Genomic DNA, 20,055 nt, shown 5'->3' on the forward strand with positions numbered 1-20,055 from the left:
CTTGGGCATCCTGTGACCCAAATGTGAAAGGTTGGAATCTTGCAATAGATTCTAGATATGATCCTGGCGATGTCTTTGAGAAATCTACCCTGCCTTATTTAATTCGCCCGGGTCAACTTTCTCTCTCCGTAGAATGTCAGCTCTCCCGTTGTCCACACCTGGTATATAAACTAGGGAGATTGCTGAGGAGGTGCGTTCCCACTCAGGCTAAGATTTTTCCCGCTTTCTCCATGACAGCTGAGCTTGATGATTTATGTACACAACAGACTTCACATTGTTCATTAGTACACTGTTATAGTAATGATATATGTATTCTATTGTACATATCTTTTCATATATGTTTCTCACATCAGCATATGCAAACGTATATTATATATATATATATATATATATATACATATACATATATATACACACACACACACACACACACACACACACACACACACACACACACACACACACACACACACACAGGAAGGAAGGAAGGAAGATATACCAATAACAGCATCTAAATGGTTAACTTGGTCAATATTCTACACTACTATGTATTAGATTCTCATCCTCCATCTCCTACGCATGATTCTCAGGTGCAGGCCAGCCTCCTATAGGCCTTTCACAGGCAGAGGTCTACATTCTGGTAAGTGAAGCTCCTCCTTTCCCCTCCTTTTGCATACCTTTTGCCCTTAAGCCAAAAGCAGTGATATTAATAAAAGTTTATTCTCAGTTAAGTTTCACTTTTCTCTATTTTTTGAAAATCTCGTGTTTTGGTAGTAACACACACCTTAAGGCGTTAACATATATTAATCAGTAGAAATTAAAAGCCAATCGTGAGTTCTTAGGACTTTAAGGGCATGTATCGCTATTGCTGGGTCATTTAGGGTATATTTATGTACCATAATGCTAATAAATCAGAAGCATATTGCCTTTGATACAGCTGTTTCTCCTTAGCTGTAATCTGTGTGCACGCACTTCTCAATAACTAATTTGGAACAGGCAGCGAAGTCAGAGAGATATGATTTTTCCCATAACACGGACTGGAAACCCTAACACCTATTGCGCAAAATAACAGTAGTATGGCCCTAAGTTCTAACACATTTATTGGCAGCGATAACTCCTGTACTGTCCACTTTCCCTGTGATGTGGAGTTGGGTAACATCCCTCCCCATCCAAGAAGACTTATCTGTGGTCAGCAACAATCACTGTTTTGTCAAGAAGAATCATCCTTGATGAACGAGAGAGGATTCCAGCCACCACTTAAGCGAGTGACAAAGCATCCAGGAAAGTCTGTTTTTCCAATTCAGCGACTGTGCGGATTTGCCCCATTGAGCAAGAATTGTCCACTGGAGAGTTCGGGTGTGAAATTGGCTAAATGGAATCGCCTTGAACGAAAAGACCATGACCCCCAGGGCTCTCATGCAAAGTCAAATGGGAATCAAAGACTGAATTTCCAAGGAGTGCACCTGGATCTGCAGTTATTGAAGTTTCTGCGATGGCAGGAGAACATATGTCGAACACCCTGCCCAAAAGTTCCAGACATTAAGAAGGGAAGAGAGGACTTGCAGTAGGTGTTAATTCACCCGCAACGTGACATTGCATCTAGGTGATATAAAGACTCTCAAGCAAAGCTGAGTGGGAAGGTCCCTTTAGTAGGATACCATTGAGATAAGGACAGTGATAATCCCCACTGAGTGGAGAAGGGCCATCACTGCCACCAAGTCTTTTGTCAACAGCTGTGGAGCCATGGCCAAGCCAAATGGGAGAGCCAAAAACTGGTAAGTCTTACTAAAATATGGAGCACAGAAAACTTTGATGTGCTCTACAGATGGGCACGGGGAGGTATGCATCCTTGATGTAGATGGGACACCAGGAATTCGCCTTGTTCCATGAATGCGATAACGAACTTTGGGGACTCCATAGGGAAACAGTGCACTTTTACATAATGATTCAGTTTCTTTAATTCTAGAGCAGGACGGACGAATCCATCGTTCTTCAAAAAAAAAAAGGTTTGAACAAAAAACGTAAAACGCTCCCTGAGTGGCCCAGGACGATTACAGCCTGGGCGAGTAGCTGGCACATCACTTGATCGAAATCGTTGAGCCGTGAAGGAGACTGCGGTTGACAAACTATGGCAAATGCTGAAGAGATGATGGCGTTCGAGACATAAGAAAAAACAGATGTCTCAGAAGTGGGAAAGTCATTTCTTCACCACCAACACTCACACTCACCGAGTGACTGGATTGGGGTCCATCCTGCGGAGGGCAGCTTGGCAGCCTATGTATGGGAAAGCCAGGAGGGTTGAGGTTTGACGGAAGGTTTCTTGCTGTGATGTAGTGTGGTTTTCTTGGTATTCGGGGTACACAAATAAGAGCACTAAACGGAATGAAACTGAAAGCACCTATTCCGAGAAGACCTCGTTTGGTTAGAACTGTTCTGAAGTAGGTGGGAACTCTTAGCACCTGTGGCTTCTGAAAGAATTTTGTCTTACCAAACACCAAAGAAGTGGAAACCTACACAGGGAAGACCAGTTAAGGAACTTTTAGATGCTGCATTAGCATCTTAAGATCTCAGGCACATGGTCCTTCGTGTTGCTTTACAAGCAGCCAAAGCCAGAGGAACTAGTTTGGCCACATCCTCACAGAAGAATTTATCTGCATTGTCGATTTGTTGAGAAGGATCTGTAGGTTCTTCTGGGAAGAACTGGCAAGAATGCCATGCTGCAATTGCTTGGTCCCTCAGAAGTAGCCCTGCTGACCAAGTTAGAAGCAAAGAGAGGTCGTAGGGCCGAACCTAATGCCTCAAGAGAGGCTTTGGCCAGCGATTCTAGTTTTATGACATGGGCATCCACAAAAGAAGAGGCATTTACCATAGGCACAGTGGTACGTTTTGCCAAGCATGACAACGGAGGGTCTACTAACTGAGATGATGCCCATTTCTTTATGGACCCCTACGGAAAGTGGTACATAAAGTCTAAGTGCTTTTGCTTAATAAAATGCTTAATCGGAAATTCCATTCCCTGGTCAGAACATCTTCAAATTCCTTGGGGAAAGAATAGACCTTAGGGGACGTCTTGGATATCTGAAAGTCTTCCCTGTGGATGCTTCTGACTCCAGATCTTTCACCTGCAGGGTATTTTTCACCGCAGTTTTCAACCTATAAACTAAAGATAAGTTTGCACAATTGTTCCTCAACCAGATCTGGGAGACTCAGACACCTTCCTTCTGAGCAAAAGTCGTCCTTAGGGCAACACTCAGTGCGTTCCAGTGGGGAGCGTGGAGCATGATAAGGCTGGCAAAGGAGGATTGTCGTGAAAAAGATGGTCTGGACCCCTTCTCGGTTCTTCCACGGGATGGGCCATGGGGTAAAGAGTCTTCACTGTCAAATGCGGATGGGAACGGGTGACAGGAAGACCTATCCAGCATGTCAGTGATATAGTCTCACACGTTTTTGTGAGGTGCAGGACTGCATGAGAGCATGCCCATTCCAGTTCAGCCGTCATCAGGGCTATAACTGGGAGGTGGCCAGTAAGCAGATTGCTGTGAGCCTGTCTTGATAGGATACAATCAGTGCAGAGCGATTCACACTGCCCACATGAAAATTTGGTATAACAGCAAGAGCGTGCAAAATGCATGACTCTGGCTGCAGCCTGTCTTGAGCATTCTGACCTAGGGTCAGACATGGTGCCTGGGTCTAATTTACTTGATGCTATGGGTGCTGTGGAAGGGGCACAAGTAAAAAGGAGCTTACTGCCAGGCAGAGTTTACGCTATCCTGTGCTTGTGATCCCAGGCCTCGCTGCTGTGAGAAGAACCACGAAAACTAGAACACATCTAAACCAAGGAGAGGATACAGAAATAAGGAGAAAAAAGGACCTATTGTCAGGCTTTAGCCCTAGGAATCGTGGGAACCAATGGAAGCACGGGAAAAGGGAAACCAAAGCAATGATTGGAAGATTCTCCAGGAAGTACCTCCTCCCTGCAGGTGTACCCTGATATGGGTGGGCTCACAGGCTCTCTTCAGCCTGTAAGTGTAGCCACCAAGCACGTCACTAGCATAAGTAGCCTGCCCCCTAAGGGGCTACGGTCCTAGTAATAGCACCACTGAGAACACCACCCCTCACCCCACCACACACCCAGCATGAAGTGAAGAACCCCCATTCGGGAAAGAGGGAGTGGGGACTGAAGACCAGTAACTGAGAGGTCTGCCTCCTATGGTCACCAAGCTAAAACTGACTAGCTTGGTGCCTGCATGAGGGATATATTCGGTAGGGAGAGCTAACACTTTTTCTTAATATCCGCTTACTAGTAGCAGTAGCTATTACCACAGTCCAAGCTGTGTCCCCCAACGACACGGAAATAAAAAAAATTACATTGCAAGAAATAAAAACCAGCAGCCACAATTCGCCTTTCATCTTTATTTACCATCCCATCATTAAGCATATTATTGCTATGGACATAAAAGCAGTAGTGCCAGTGTTTAAGTGTTAATAAAGTAAACTGACCAGGTGTCTGACCCCGCCAAAGCCATGCCTGTCCGGTACAGCTGCCAATTGCAATGAACTGAAGTGGAGCCACCGGCTGCAACATGAGTTCTGCAAAGTTCCTGGTAGACGACAGAGTGATTCCATACCATCCTGTAACTAGGTATAAACATACTCTGTACAAAAAGGGAAAGCCTGATCCTTGTATAGAATAACCCTTCCCTGGCTCTTCTTATCAAATGACACTTAAAAAAAAAAAGGGAGTAACTCCAATACTACAAAAACAGATGTGTAACACTTCTACATACAGTGTATCCGGGCTAGTATTCACAATACAACGCTCTCCCCTTGCACTCAAGTGGTATATAACCATTAAAAAACAAAAGTATATACACCTTAATCAATAATACAGGCAGACTTATGAGATTGGCACCTTTGAGGAGGCAACCGTATACCATCCTCTGACCTGAACCACCTCTCCAGGCAGGATTATGGAAAAGCCAGAGCAAGGTCCATGTAATGTCATCATCACCTTCACTCATTTCTCTCCATGATTGGCAATTAAAAAAAAAAAAAAAAACACACCTTCTCCATCCCTGAGAAATTGGAAGACTAACCCATACCATCCTGGCAGAGTCCACAGTTTTGCCAGTGATATAACAGAGTTAGTCACAAGGCTTCCATATAACAACGAAATGCATTTGTACCGTTATCAAAAGCCCCGTTCAAATTATTTCATAGTGGGATGATTAGAAAACGTAACCCGGTCCAATCAACAAAAAATAAAAAATTAAATAAAATACGGGGTTTATTTCTGCTCCCAATGAAGAAATATACATGTATGCTTGGTGCAGGGTGCAGTGCACGACACAGACTCAAAGATAACCCAAGAAGGACTGTGCCAGGCCCTGCACTGGGCATAACTGGGGTCACAGAAGAAAGGTACACTCCGAGCCGTAATTCTATACCATTACATTGGGAAAAAAGAACAGTAAGTCAAGAACAGCCGATTTACTACTGTAACAATTGCATAAAAAAGGCCCAATGAAGAATAATGTTCATTTTCGAATTTCATACTACAAAACTACCTACAAGGGAAAAAAATGTTTAGGTGAACAATAAAAATGGCGTCTGTGATAAAGATGATGCTTAGAAATAGGCAAGAGGGTAAGTAGTCAGTTTCAGCCTATTCAGGGTTAATTAGGGAGGTTGTGTAATCACTTCATTATCAAAAACGTAGCAGGGCAGTCTCTCCCCCATCTTCAGAAAGTAGGTGGGGGTGAAAGACATAAGTGGGACTTTGGTCCTTTTGCAAGGAGTCTTTAGTATTTTGGAAGACCCCATAACCCTCCCACGACTGAGAATACAAAACCACGGAATATGTAGTCATTGAGACAAAAGAAATCTTGCTTCTTGATGAAGTTTTCAGAAGAGTAGATGACGGGAGTGGTGTTCCCTGCTGAGCCACTTATTTACAAAGTCTGAAGACAAAAGGAGTAGAATAAGAAGGTTATACAGCCCCAGTATGAAGAACGGGTGGGTTACTCCAGATCATCTCAAGTTCCTTTGAGTTACATGGAAGGAAAAGATGCTGTTTTGGGGCCAAAAATCTAAACATATCAGTAGACGACATGTCAGAAGCAGCAACCAGGATGCCATGGATACAACATGGACGTGGATCATCAACAGAGCAGAAAGAAAAAAAAAATGGTTGTGTACCATCCGTGTAGTGTCATCAGATCCTCAACAACAAAAAGAATATCGGATCTGGGTAGTATTGCATCAGCATCTTGTAGAGGTCTGTCTGCCTTAATTTGATGGGACTCATCTTGTAGACAAGATCACTCTCCAACTTCCCTAAAGGTTGTCCCCAGGTTGGTACTGGGGCTCGGTGGCTGTGAAATAGTCTTCCAAGAAGGCCTGCAAGTATTCAAATGTTGGACGCTCCTCTGGGTCTTTCCTCCAGCACTGCAACATTAGATCATGGAGGGACTCCGGGCAGTCTGGAGGGCATGGCATCCGATAGCCCCGCTCTACTTGATCTAGTACCTCTCGGTTCACCATTCCTGTTAGCATGAGAAGCAAGTGGTTAGATAAGGAGACTGAGAAGTAAGCAAAGTACCTACACAGCTCATACTTACCAGGATATGGAACCCTTCCTTTGGTGGTAAGCTCTGTCAGGAGGATTCCAAAAGACCAGACGTCGGATTTAATAGTGAATCGTCCATATAGTGCAGCTTCTGGGGCTGTCCACTTAATGGGAAACTTGGCACCTATTAGACAGAATGATATGTAAGAGTTTGCGCTGAAACAGATCATATTCGCTGACTTGTGACATCTTTACTGCAGGACTTATCAACATGGGTTTCCTTCACATCGGTTTTTGGGGATTTCATTTCTCTGTTTTGTCATGGAAACATGAATGCCAGCTGTGAATGGATCCATCCTATGACAAAAATAAATAGTGCCCAACAGACTCGATTGGCAACAATGGGGTCTGTTGGGTTTTTATCATGCCACGTGGCATTTTCCCAGATGAAAGAGCACATCATGTTGCGCTATTTGATCTGGGATCTTGTGCCACATCTAGGCCAGAGGCTTCAAACAGACGAAGATTATGTGAGCCAAGCCTTTCAAGGATCACCAATCCCTCTCCTTACCTACACAGTAAAATGTGCTTCCCATATACAGTGGGTCCAGGTGGTCTTCAGACTTTTTTTTTTTTTTTTTACATTTTGTTATGTTGTGCCCTTGTGCAAATATTAAATAAAAAAAATTCAAGCCCCATACCCCTAACGTTCTGCAATCAACATCCCATAATGACAAAGTGAAAACAGAATGTTTAAAAAAAAATAATGAAAAATTAAACAAAAGATTTCTAACATTTTTCTTCGACCTAAGTATTCAGACCCTTTGGAATGACACTTGAAATTTAGCTCTAGGGGCCTCCTATTTCTCTTGATCATCTTTGAGAGGTTTCTGCACCTTGATTGGAGTCCATCAGCTGTAAATTCAGTTAATTGGATAATTCTAAAGAGAAACACCCTTGTCTATATAAGATCTCACAGCTCACAATGCATATCAGAGCCAAAACCAAGCCTTCAGAAGGAAATAATTGCTCGTAGAGCTCAGAGACAGGATTGTGTGGAGGCACAGATCTGGAGAAGGGTATGAAAAAATTCTGCTGCACTGAAAGTTCCCAGGAGCCCAGCGGCCTCCATGATTCTTAAATGGAAGAAGTTTAGTACAACTAGGACTCTTCCTAGATCGGGCCAACCAATTAATTAGGTAATCAGGGAAGAAGGGCCTTGGTAAAAGAGGTAACCAAGAACGCAATGGTCACTCTGGCTGAGTGCAGATCTTTGGAGAGGGAGAAGCTTCCCAAAGGTCAAGTATCACTGCAGCGCTCGACCAATCTGGGCGTTAATGAAAAAGGCCTCTTCTCAGTAAAAAACACGTCAAACTAAGCAAAAAAAAAAAAAAAGTACCCGATTGCTCCTTTATAAAATATAAATTTTATTATATATGATATAAAACGGAAGATAAACCCAAGGATCAAAAACTAAAATCACAATGTTGCTTACACACGTGTTGGGAATGTCTCACTTTCAGGTTGTTTGCATTCACCCCAATATTAAAAAGATAGGGACTCTTATGGTAAATTAGCTAAATTCACGTGTGCGAAACATTTACGTGGGCAATATGCAGAAAATAGAACTCATTGAGTTCACATGCGTGTATTTGGCGTGCGCAATTTCGCTGGCCAAAAAAGATGCAGCGTGCTCTATTTTCCAGGGAAAGAGCACATCCTGAACTCAAAGGGTGCATGCCCACGAGTGAGACGGAATACGCTAGTGGATTTACACCGCGGGAGTACCGCGATTCAAAATAAAAAAGTGCCAGTGAGTGATGGCGTTTTTCAGCTCGGGTTTCTGCGCTCTCGCTCCCTTGATATCATTACAGCCCTCCTGCAGAGTAAATCCACGGTAAAATAGTACATGCCACAATGGTTTCCCACTAGCGGAAATCCGCGGAACAAATCCGCATGTATGCGTTGGCACGCAGAAAGCCATTAGCTTCAATAGAACCTTGCCACTGCGGAATTCACACGCAGATTAACGCCGTGGGAAACGTGATGCGAATCTGTGCATGGGCATCCACCCAAACTAATCTTCCATTTCAAAAGCTGTGTGCATTGTACGTGATTTTTTTGCGTGTGCAATTGCACATTAATTGCGCATGCAAAAAGCACAGTGAGAAGCTGCTGCGCACGCAATGCCTGATGAGCAAAAACGCACGCACTCATGTGAATCCAGCCTAAGGAGTAATCTACCATTAAATGTAGTCCCATTTCACTAAAAGTATCAAAGCACTTGTCCCTGCATGGGACCTTGCTAGTAAACGTGACCACAACAAACCGCACTGTGAAACATTACATATATAGCCGACATGTCTCACCAGTGAACTGGCTTCATCAGAGGAACAGGGGTATACGCCGGGGCACAAGGCTGACACATAACTAAATTGACCCAGTGTACTTTCAGAAAGACTTGCATGACTTTACACCACAAATACCATTTCTGTCTTCTCTCTAGTCCCAGGCATATGGAACGTACATAAGTATACATTGAAAACATATGCAGAAGGAGCACATCGACTCGTGACTGATGTGACTCATTTTCCAAGGAAATGACAAATGAAGAGGAAAGAAATTAGTGGGAAAATCCCTTAAATCCCTATGTACTCAAGACTCATTGAGTGGTTTGTACCAGGATGATAAGGATTGTGCATTTTCAGATTGCGTTACATTAGTTCATCCATAGTCCGGTAAGTAAAATGATGTCTACTTGAAATATTGACTCACTCAGGGCATTCTGGGAGCTTTAGCTTTGGAAGAGGAGAGATCTGCTACCATAGAGGTGGTCAATTATAGGTGATATGAAGAGCACGGCCATTGAAGTCAATGGAAGCCGTCCAATCCATGGCCTGTCCGCATTCGAGTTGTGGATGGGCCATGGAATCCGCGGGAAAACAGGAGATGTAAAAGAAAAAAAAATCTCTACTGCACATGTGCGCTGGCCGGCGCTTCTGCACACATCCGCAGTGAGGAGCTGGACAGATAAGCATGGTCCTCAGCTGCGAGCAGGATTGGATTCCGCTGTGGGCTCGTGCATGTGGAATCTGACCTGTCCATAGACACGAGTCCTTAGGGTGCATCCACGTGGGAGAGTTTCCTGGACGGATATCGCACTTGCCCATGTGAATGCACCCTCAGCCTGTCTTCACACACAGCAGAAATGCTGCTGCTGGAATCACTGTGGAAATTAAGCAGCTTTTACAATAGCGTTATTGCTGCACGTTTTCCACTGCTGAATATCCACATCAGTCATGCTTAGTGTGTGCTTCCTCTTGGGGTATTACCTGCACCAATTCTGCATCCCATTACATTCAGTGGGAATCCACACTAGCCTATTTCCAATCTGCGTGTTGGGGCAAAAAAAAAAAAAAAAGCAACGTGTCACTTGATGCGGATTGTAAGTCGGGAATTCCACATGTGCATCTGCTCACTGAAAATGGCGAAATACGTGTGTGGATCCACCGCCCTACAACGGCATAGTGGCTGCAGCGTTATGCCAAGGTCTGTAGAAGTAGAATCCACATGGAAAAGTCCGCTGTGTGCACATACTGTTAGGGTGGCGATACGCATCAGACTAGAACTTACATAATGTGTGTGTAATATATATTATATATATATTTATTTTTTGCAGAACCCACCTATGTAATGTGTATGGGGGCCTCCCAACTCTCCCCGTCCAACAGACTGTCGTACCAGTGCTTTCACAAAGGAGTTATAGTAGTTCAGTGAATGGGCGCGGAGCGCGCCAGAGATCTCTTCGGGCCACTCGCCTCCATTCATTGCAGAAAAGCAGTGATTCAAATATACTGAGCGATAAGTCACTCACTAGTCATTCCCTTTTAACAACTAGTAACTACTGAACTCTGCAGAGTTTACACGGGGTGACAGTTGCCCATAATCACCCCTTTGAGCAACTATGTGGGCGACTAATCAGCCTGTGTAAAAATACCTTTCCATTCAGATCATGTGACCGCTCAGCCGAGCCAAGCATGAATGTGTGTAGAGGTGGCAGGAAAGATGGCCATCAGTCAAATGCCCATTTGGCAACAGCTAGGTGGTGTTTATGGACAACCCTTGTCACAAATGGACTGCAGCCAATCCTAGTCCTCAGTGGTCATGTCTATATGACTGTTAAGGATAGCGATTGGCTGGAGCGGTCGTTTGAGCAATAACTAGCACAAGTCCACTGCAGCAGCTTCCGTGATCGGAGTGGTGGCGCTGGTGCAGTGAAACCTTTACGCTTTTTTTTTCTTCTTTAATTTTAGCCACTCATCAGCCCAAAGGTTTTTTAGTTTTTATTTTTTTTTTTAATGTCGGAAAACCCCTTTTTAATGATGACACAGAGAACTATGCCATTGAGCCACCGAGCACAGCTGGCAGTGTGCATCCAAACCATACAATGTAGTCTCAGACTTGGCTGGAATGTTGCTTGAACAGAAAACAGCGGGCACAGCATAATAAAGAGTAACCAGCCACTGAAGACAAACAAGCTGCTCTGTAATTACAAGGAGTATGTATATAATTATGAGCAGCCTGCAATAAATGGTGATTCAGGGAATGTGGATACCTTGCCGGGCTGTGTATTCATTATCTTCAATTAGTCGTGCCAGCCCAAAGTCAGCCACTTTACACACAAGGTTTTCTCCTACTAAGATGTTGGCAGCTCGGAGGTCACGGTGCACATAGTTCATCCGCTCTACATAAGCCATGCCAGATGCAATCTGTATAGAGGGTAAAAAAAATTATATGAGGTAGAGGCAATGAAGAGGACATTCAGCAGTTAATGTGAAGCAAAACACACTTACCTGTGCAGACATGTCTACAAGCTGCGGAAGCCTGAGGTAGCTGCCCATCTCACTCTTCAGAAAGTCCAAGAGGCTGCCTGCGGGCACAGACGTGGAATGTAGTAAGACGCAGAATAGACGCTCTGCACCGTCTATAGGTTACTATACATACCTTTACTCATGTACTCTGTGACAATGTAGATGGGCTCTTCTGACACCACAGCATACAGTTGTACAAGCTTCTCATGCCGTAGCTTCTTCATAACCTGGGCCTCCTGGAGGAAGGCTTCTGGGGACATCGTACCAGGTTTGAGAGTCTTAATGGCCACCCGTGTTGTTCCATTCCAGGTACCTGACAGCAAGTCAAATCTAGCAGTTACCACAAATGCTGCAATACTAGATCAACCCACATCAGAAGCGAGTCGTGGGCAGAGAAATAACACCGGGTCACCACATTCTAACACAAAGCGTGAAGATTTTGCATGACAAGATTTCCCAACACAGGTGATAATATATAACTAGAGGCGGGACCCCAACCAATCACTAGAGGAATTGGCCAAAGCCCCTTCAGGTTGTTGCCTGCGCAGCGTCTCATCTGGAAGTTGCTGCACGAGAAAAAAATAATTATGAGGGAGTGGCGTGCATAGGAGCCGATGGCTTCTTAGATGAAACATTTAGCAGCCAAAGAAAGTTTTTAGTTGCCAAAAAAGAAGATGGTTGCTCCCTCTCCGCAGTATTCTCCATATTAATAGTGCCTCCACTAAATTAGTGCCCTCTCTGTGACTCCTCTTAGTAATAGTGTCCCTGCTGGTGGCGCCATTAGTATAGCCATGGCTCCTGGACCTCCCCATCAGTATAATTGTGCCTTGCCTCCCCCCCCCTCTCCACCAAATCTCTGGTACCGCAGCAATATTTTAAATAACCTCTCTCACTCAGAGGTTCCGGGATCGCTGTATGCAGAGTAAACCGTGACTCCTTCCCCTCCTGCTCTAATGTATAGTACATGCAGGATAGACGGGGCTTGAGGATTTTCCCCTGCATACAGCACCGCCCCGCATCAGGAACCTTTGACACCTTCTGTATTACCACGAGTGAGACATCTGCTGTTGGACAAGCAATGGGAAGAGAGGTGGCGCCACGGAGGGCCTGTTGCTTCTGGTGACAGGACTGTAAAGTCCTGCTGCAAATTATAGGTTGCTTTGGCAGTCCTCATCTGGAACCCTGAAATCCACTCATTACACAAAGCCCAGAACTTACCCATCCACACTTCTCCAAAGCATCCCTGCCCCAGTTTAAGCTCCAATCGTAAAGAATCTCTTGGAATCTCCCATGCATCCTTAGCTAGACCCTGAGTCTGAGGCTTGGAGGTCGGGCACACATGGGTCAGTCGGTGACACAAACCATCTGCGTGTTCTAAGGAAAAGAAAATAAACATGAAGATAAAAGCAGTTTTCTTTATGCTACACCAAAATGCAGAAACTTCCCATCTTACTCGGTCTCTGATACATCTCAGTAAGCCATCCCGAGCAGTGGAGTAGTCAAAAGCGATGCACCTACTGACCATGATGCTGAGATGCTTACACCTTATAATACAGCTCTGCGGGCTGCTGTGTGTATTGTAAAGATGAAGAAGGTATATGAGGAGCTATGCCCATATACAGTGTCCACTGAGGATCTGCAAGGGGACCGTTTCTTGTATAGCATCTAACAACCCGCAGAACTTTATCACTTAGGGCAACGGGACATATATTGACACTCTTCTAATTGAGACCAAGCCTGTGTCTATATGGTCACTTCAAGTCATAGACATCAATGGTCTAGCGATATAGCTACACCTATACATCATCAGCTTTACCTTTACACCACAGCTAATACACTGCAGTGGTTAGAAGCAGCTTATATACTGACAACCACCAATACAAAAAGCTCTACCCAAAAAAAAAAAAAAAAAATCAGGATCAGACGGACGGCAGAGAAGAACAAGTAGAGGTAATATACCCCCAGCCCCCTCCGGTAAGGGACAGAATTTTGTCCCCAAACCAGGTGGTCACTTTAAAAAAAAGCTCCTATTCCAGGAACACAAGAGGAAACCACAAATGTCTCCTGGGTGCAAAATAAATACCTCCCTACAGTCTTTACTTTTACGGTGTTTGGCAGGATGGGGGTGGAGGAGCAACAACTACTTTATGTCCACTTCAAAAGGCAACGAGGCTAAGAGGAACTGTGGAAGGAGCAGTAATGATCCTTCCACATGAATACAGCCTGGCAACATGGTGGAAAACAACCGAGCCGTCACAACTAGAGATGTTCATCCAGACGCAACATCAATAACACCAGACTGGACACAATCCATTGCTTCATCTCGAAAAATGCAAAATGCCTCTAATTATTGTGGTTGGAAATAATCTGCATGAACCTAATAAGGGTTATCTGCTTTAGAGGGGCTGTACCCTTATATGCCAGCCACAGTAACATCCATCTGAAACCATGGGTTTTACTAGCCTATATACTAGATATTGTGTTATGCCACCCATGTGCCCCATGTTGGTCTTACTGCTGTAATAAGCCACCAGCTGCTGGAGGTTGCTGAACTGTGTTCGAGATGTAATGTAGAAACCACCGCTGTCCAATTTCCGGATCTTATAATGTTTCACGTTTAGACCGCGGTTGGGATCGTAGTCTGAGACAGAGAGGCAATAGGCACCTGCGGATACAAGGACAACAGTGTTAGTTAACAGACAGGTCAATATAGAAGATATACAGAATGGGACATAAAAGGAGGAAAACAAATCCTACGTTAAGTGTTATCACTGGGTTGTGATGGCCTCTGCCACATTGCCACCACGTTTCACTCTCTGGACTGTGTCACAGGGCAGACCTGTAGCCTTCAGCACTGTTCTCTTCATGGCACAGTAGTAAAAAAAACACAACTAACCCGATCGTTTTATGACCTGCAGTCAAAAACTCTACAGCTGACATATTTTGCTGCAAGGAGAAAGGGTCTGGCAGAGGTCCCAGTTATAGTGCAAGCACAGGGACCCCAAGAGCAGAACCCCCACAGATGGCATCGGCCAGCTCACAGAACCGCATGACACAGTGGATGGCGTTTTCAATAATTAAAATGGTGGCATCCCAAGAACAGCCCATAATTACCTGTTCTCTTCGCTTTGCGTGGAATGACACCCATTGGCAATCATCGTTAGTTAAGTGAGACGTGGTGAAGGGGTCATTGTCATGAAAAACAGGCATTTGTGGATGAGCGTTCCAAGAAGGCAGAACGTCGTGTGAGAACGAACCAAGGAAGCTGGGACACGCACCAACGTGACTGCATAAGTGCAACAAGTGGTTACGGAGGACAGCCGATCGACTATGGAAGAGACTGTCTGCAAGGTTGGCATTTTAATAGGATCTGTGAGCAGCATCCTGTGTGAAGAGCTGAAGAGGCAAAAGGTTTCCTCCAGGTGGAAGCTGCAAATCCATCAACACAACGCTCCTGCTCATCGAGCGACACTTATTTAGGGCTTTCTTCATGTCCACAAGTGGCTCCTCATGCTCCCTACTCACCTGACTTTGCATCAACTAATTTTTTTTTTTTTCCCCACTGATGAAGGGCGCCCTTCATGGTCAGACATTTTCCATTTGTGCCACTTTTGCATCAGCGATTTTCAGACACGCAAAAAAAACCTCCAAAGAAGCATTCGCAGCAGCCATGCAATCACGGCGATGTGCAAAAATGTAAAGAGGGATATCATGTTGAGAAATGACAATACTTTCAGCTTTCTGGTGGGGCAAGTAGTTTTTTCTTTTTTTAAACAATAACTAACTTTAGGAGACCTCACAACTTGAATGCACCTCGTAAAATAAAAGGAAACGGTCACGACGGAACAAGACTGCTTGATGATACAACTATGAGCTCTAAAGCAAGACCAGAAGACATCGGGATAAGTAAATACATACTGCAAATAAAAAATAGACATGTTGAAATGCCACAGCCGGTGCGTCATCTGATCGCACTGATGTGAGCCTGGGGTTAGTGTTAAAGGTCACGTCCGCAAACATTTATAAGGTACTGCAAAATTAATATTAGCAATTCATGTTCAGTACCAGGTCACTTTACAACAGTTCATGCAGGTAATGCCTTCGGCTTTAAATTTTGGAGGTATGAAGAGGATTTTTTGCCTCCCTTCTCCCACGCCTTCTGGATCCATTCCTTAGATACAGGTCTGCCAAAGCGCCTTAATTTAAAAGGGGTTTTCTGAGCTATTTTTATTGATGACCTATCCTCAGGATAGCTGATCGGTGGCGGTCCACTACTCAGGACCCCAACCAATCAGCTGTTTGGGGCACCTGCTGTCCCCAAAACAAAATGCACAAGACATGTACCGGTAGTGGATGCAGAATGCTCCAACCCCTGTAGAGTAGCCAGTGCTGGTAGTTGTGAGTGAAGCTCATTGATTTTAATGTGTTTCTGCCAGTGACAGCGGGTATCGGAACAGCCGATTGGTTGGGGTCCCAAATAGCAGACCCCCAGCTGATCAGCTATAGAAGACCTAACCTGAGGACTGGTCATCAAAAATTGCCTAGAAAACCCCTTTAAGACAAGATTCGTTTTTTTATTAAATTTCTGCCTGTTCAACCCCCTTTTTTCCCCTCCTTTAGTTTTCTTTCTTTTTAATAGATGCATAAATTTAACTATCCAAAAACGCATGTGATTTTTCCCCGTTTCCCGATTATCGCTCAAAATTCACTCAAAGGCAATCTTTTGAGCGATAATTGCTGTGTGCATTCACGTGCTCCGAGAACTGCTGTGATCTTGGAGCGCTCAGCAGGTATATAGCTGAGTGCTCCGAGCGGAGTATACAGAAGACAGCTGGAGCGTAGTCTGCTGCATACTTCTGCTGTGTTCTCCGAGCGGGATACCAGCTGAAACAATAGTATCAGTTGTATCCCACTGAGAATTCAGTGCTCGGTCCTGATAAGACTCATTCTGGTCTCTCAGCTAGCTGAAAGACAACGATGAGCGAATTATTAACGAAAACTGCATGATGGCCGCGCGTTTAGACATACCGAATATCACTCAAAAGACGGCTTTTGAGCGATAATCGTTGTGTATAAAAGGGGTATTACATATACGTCTTTACTGGATGTTCCAAGCATTGATTTACTTTCACCACCTATGGGATAATATATTGATAACGCCACCTTTACTTGCGCCTCCTTTATAGTTGGTTATTTTCTTGTCTTCTACATGTATTTAAGTGTCCATCATACTAATGGTTTTAGCTGTGATTAAGAGTACTAGATGCTCAAACCGCGCCAGTATCTTACATGTTCCATGCATCCATTTGAATAAAGCTCCGTTTTTATTGGAAGGAGTACAGTGGAGAATTTCCTTCGGTCTTCCTTTGGGATGATTCCTGCATCTCCCTGCATGATCCAACCAGCAGCATGTGATTACGCTGAGGGCGTTGCAGAACGGGTATTGCAGTGCTCATGTATAGTGTTAAAGGGGTTAAATAGTTTTCTTATAATTATGCCTGGAATAAAAGGAAAGTGTGGCAGCACTTCATCCTTTCCGATTGGCTGCGAGAACAGCTAGAAATTCCCATATATACAGTAATATACTGGATATGTAGGATAAGCCTAGTTCTGAATATTGAGGTCAACTATGAAAAAATAAAAAGAGGAGTGGGCTCAATGAATCCATACCGCCACGGTCACTGCACAACTCCTGCCACAACGAACAAAAATTCCCAAAATGCGTTCATCTGTGGCTCAAGCCGTCCATTTTTTGAGTAATTACTCCCGTTATTTATGGCATTTTTGTTGCTGTGATTTTCCAACCCAGACCAAGAGAAGAAGAGTCTGAAACATTTAGTCTGTGAGAAGAGGAGACTAAAAATGTATTGTGACAAATGCAGAAAAATGTTACGTAGTGGAGAGCGAGCGCACAAATAGCTAGATAGGAGGACCGGAGACGTTGGATGCACACTGTCAGATCTGCTCTCCTTCTGGGGGAAGACATCAAAGTAAGATCGAGTAACGGCTTGAGACAGAGTCGAGACTACTGAAGAATCAGACTGAGTTCTGCGAGGATGTGAGGGAAATAGCCGGTGGCTTTGTGTCATCCCGAGCCGCCCATTACTAGAGCATGAAAAGAAATATATTAGGGCTGAACTACACAGCGTCTCCCCCTAGCACCATGCACAAGAGGGAAAAGGGAAAGTGGAGCCCTGAGGCCGCAAGCAAACACATCGCTTCTAGTTGCTACGGGTAACACGGATATTCATCTCACTGACCCACTTACTGCAGCTCCCCCCTATACGAAATGTGCCCCCTCCCCGCTCAGCCAGAGGCAGGCCTGACAGAGGGGCGGCGGGGAAAGAGCAACTGAGGAGGAGATGTGCAAAATAGGCAAGAGGAATGAGAGATTACACATCTCCACTTGTTTTCTAAGAAGCTCTGTGCATGTATAGCAGCGGCCCCCTTCACCCCTCCTGGCGCGCACACAACCCGCTCTGTTCCTATTTAGTTACCTCCAGCAGGGGGACAAGAAAAAAAAAAAAAAAGTCCTCCTTCCCAGGCCTCCTCCTTCCAGCGCTGGGATTCGCTCGTCAGCTTCCTTTCTCCTTCCTCGTATGAATACCCACCTGCAGCCCCCCATCTTTTGTGCAGATCAGTAGTTGTCAACCCGCTGATTAGTAGTTGGCACCAAACAGATTTGGGAAGCAGTTCGGCATATGTAGAAGTTTCTGAAATTCTAAAAGAGTAACTGCAATGGGAAACGCTCAGGTTTTATTTTTTTCTCCTATTAAAAAAACTTGAGTTTACCCTTAAAAAGGGCCGTGTACACTCGGCGGAATTTGCTATGAATCTGCAGCAAAATGAATGCTGTGTCCAATTTGTTTAAATGGGAATTCATGCAGTAGTGTAAAAGGGTGCAGTTTTTTTCCCCCCCATCAGCAGATTTGAAATCCGCGTTTCGTTTTAATGCGCATGGATTGGTTAATCTGTGTGTGGATGCACAGCAGCTATGATGCAAATCCGCATCAGAAATCTATACGCAAGCCTCATTTCACAGGACCGTATGCGTACAACGCTGCAGGTGGCCTGTAGTGTTTCACCGGTCTTTGTGGTGCCTACCTTGCCGCCAGAGAGTGTATATGGCAGCAAGTGCCCGAATCTCCCGCACGTTGTCATGTGCAGTTTGACCATCTTTTTTTTTTTTTAACTTCTTTCATAGTGGGGTTGTGTATGTATCGCCGCCCATACACAATATATTGTGTATGGACAGTGTTGTATACGATGCCTATAGAAAATAGGGCTTACACTGCAGGCTAACCAAGAAATAGAGTGCGCTGCGATCTATTTCTCATGTATATCCACATGCAGTGTTCCCACACACATGGATCAATAAGAGTTGATTTACTTTCATTGACTCCATTCACTTTCATGTCACGCGGTTGTGCATCAATACGCAACAAAATCACGGTCGTGTGAATGAGCCCTTAGGTTATATTTATACGAATGATTTTCATGTATGAGTTCTGTTTAATTGTGGGATGGACAGAACTCGCATGTAAAAAGAACCCATCCTTTTCAATGGGTTAATATATGAGTGATTTTTTAATTTCAGACCAGGAGTCTGCAATTGAAAGATCGCAGCATGTCCTATTCTTGTTCAAGAATAGAAAATTATTTCCTATGGGAACGTAAAGAAAAAAAAAAATTGCATCGCACTTGAATGCCATCCGATTTGCATGCAAATGAAAGGCATTTACCATTTTAACTATGGGAAGCACGTGTGATCATTTGCTGCGATGTGAATCCCACATTACACATGCCAGAAAAGTGCAGGCTAAACGAGTGCAATGTAGTTCAGATGGTCACTGACCTACATCGCACTCTGTGTAAACACAGCCTTGAATGTATGGCTTTATGACCCAGATTTCCACTGAAATTCACATTAGAGTTTTCCAACGCCAATTTGGTCATGTGGGCATGGCCCAATATTGTCCACAACCGTATACAACTACTATATGTACTGTTATGCCCTTCACCTTTGGTGGTCTCGCTCTCTCGCACAAGGAACGTCCCGCGTGGATTCTCTTGGTTGAGCAGCAGGCGCTCCGACTCTCTTCGTGTAATCTTGCCCAAGTACCACCTGCAAGGGGTAAAGTTAGTGTAAATAAATGCAGAGGAACTCTGCCACAGAGATCAGCTGATGCCAAATTATAGAAGGGTTACCGTGTCCAGAAACGCACTGCAAGGCTAAGCGTAAGGATTGGATGCAAGAGGGTGACCATAATGTGAAGCCAGATATTTGAAGAATCTTCAAATAATATCAACTCCCAACACTCACATTAACTTTAGAAAAAACTTCTGAACTGGTGGCTTTTATTGTAGATTTTGAATGTGTCGCATATCAAGTATATTTTGTTGCCACAGCCAAGAAACTCGTGCGAGATTTGTGTGTTGCGAGACGCATGAATACAGACCCCATTCTTTTGAAAGGAGTCATATACATGAGCAATACGGTAAAAAAGCCGTTGCATGTCCTGTCTTTTTGCGTTCCTCGGAACGCATCACCCCTTGTTTTCAATGGGACAGTAGAATACGTCGCACAGCGTGCGATCTGCACTTGAGTGTAATGCA

The 20,055-nt window shown here is 44.4% G+C and overlaps 1 protein-coding gene across 2 annotated transcripts in view; it reads right to left on the bottom strand.

The window, feature by feature from the left end:
- Positions 1-4,398: 4,398 nt before the first annotated feature.
- The window catches only part of SRC (SRC proto-oncogene, non-receptor tyrosine kinase), a 41,108-nt gene continuing 25,451 nt past the window's right edge, over positions 4,399-20,055 (bottom strand). For both annotated transcript variants that reach the window (XM_066587237.1, XM_066587236.1), the window contains 8 exons: positions 19,461-19,564; positions 13,955-14,104; positions 12,658-12,813; positions 11,573-11,752; positions 11,422-11,498; positions 11,184-11,337; positions 6,621-6,752; positions 4,399-6,545 (listed from right to left, as the gene is read on the bottom strand). In XM_066587237.1, the coding sequence (XP_066443334.1) occupies positions 6,337-6,545; positions 6,621-6,752; positions 11,184-11,337; positions 11,422-11,498; positions 11,573-11,752; positions 12,658-12,813; positions 13,955-14,104; positions 19,461-19,564 (1,162 nt within the window). In that variant the 3' untranslated portion in view covers positions 4,399-6,336. The remainder of the gene's footprint in view (positions 6,546-6,620; positions 6,753-11,183; positions 11,338-11,421; positions 11,499-11,572; positions 11,753-12,657; positions 12,814-13,954; positions 14,105-19,460; positions 19,565-20,055) is intronic.

This window comes from Eleutherodactylus coqui, chromosome 13, assembly GCF_035609145.1.
Source record: "Eleutherodactylus coqui strain aEleCoq1 chromosome 13, aEleCoq1.hap1, whole genome shotgun sequence".
Classification (NCBI taxonomy): Eukaryota; Metazoa; Chordata; class Amphibia; order Anura; family Eleutherodactylidae; genus Eleutherodactylus; species Eleutherodactylus coqui.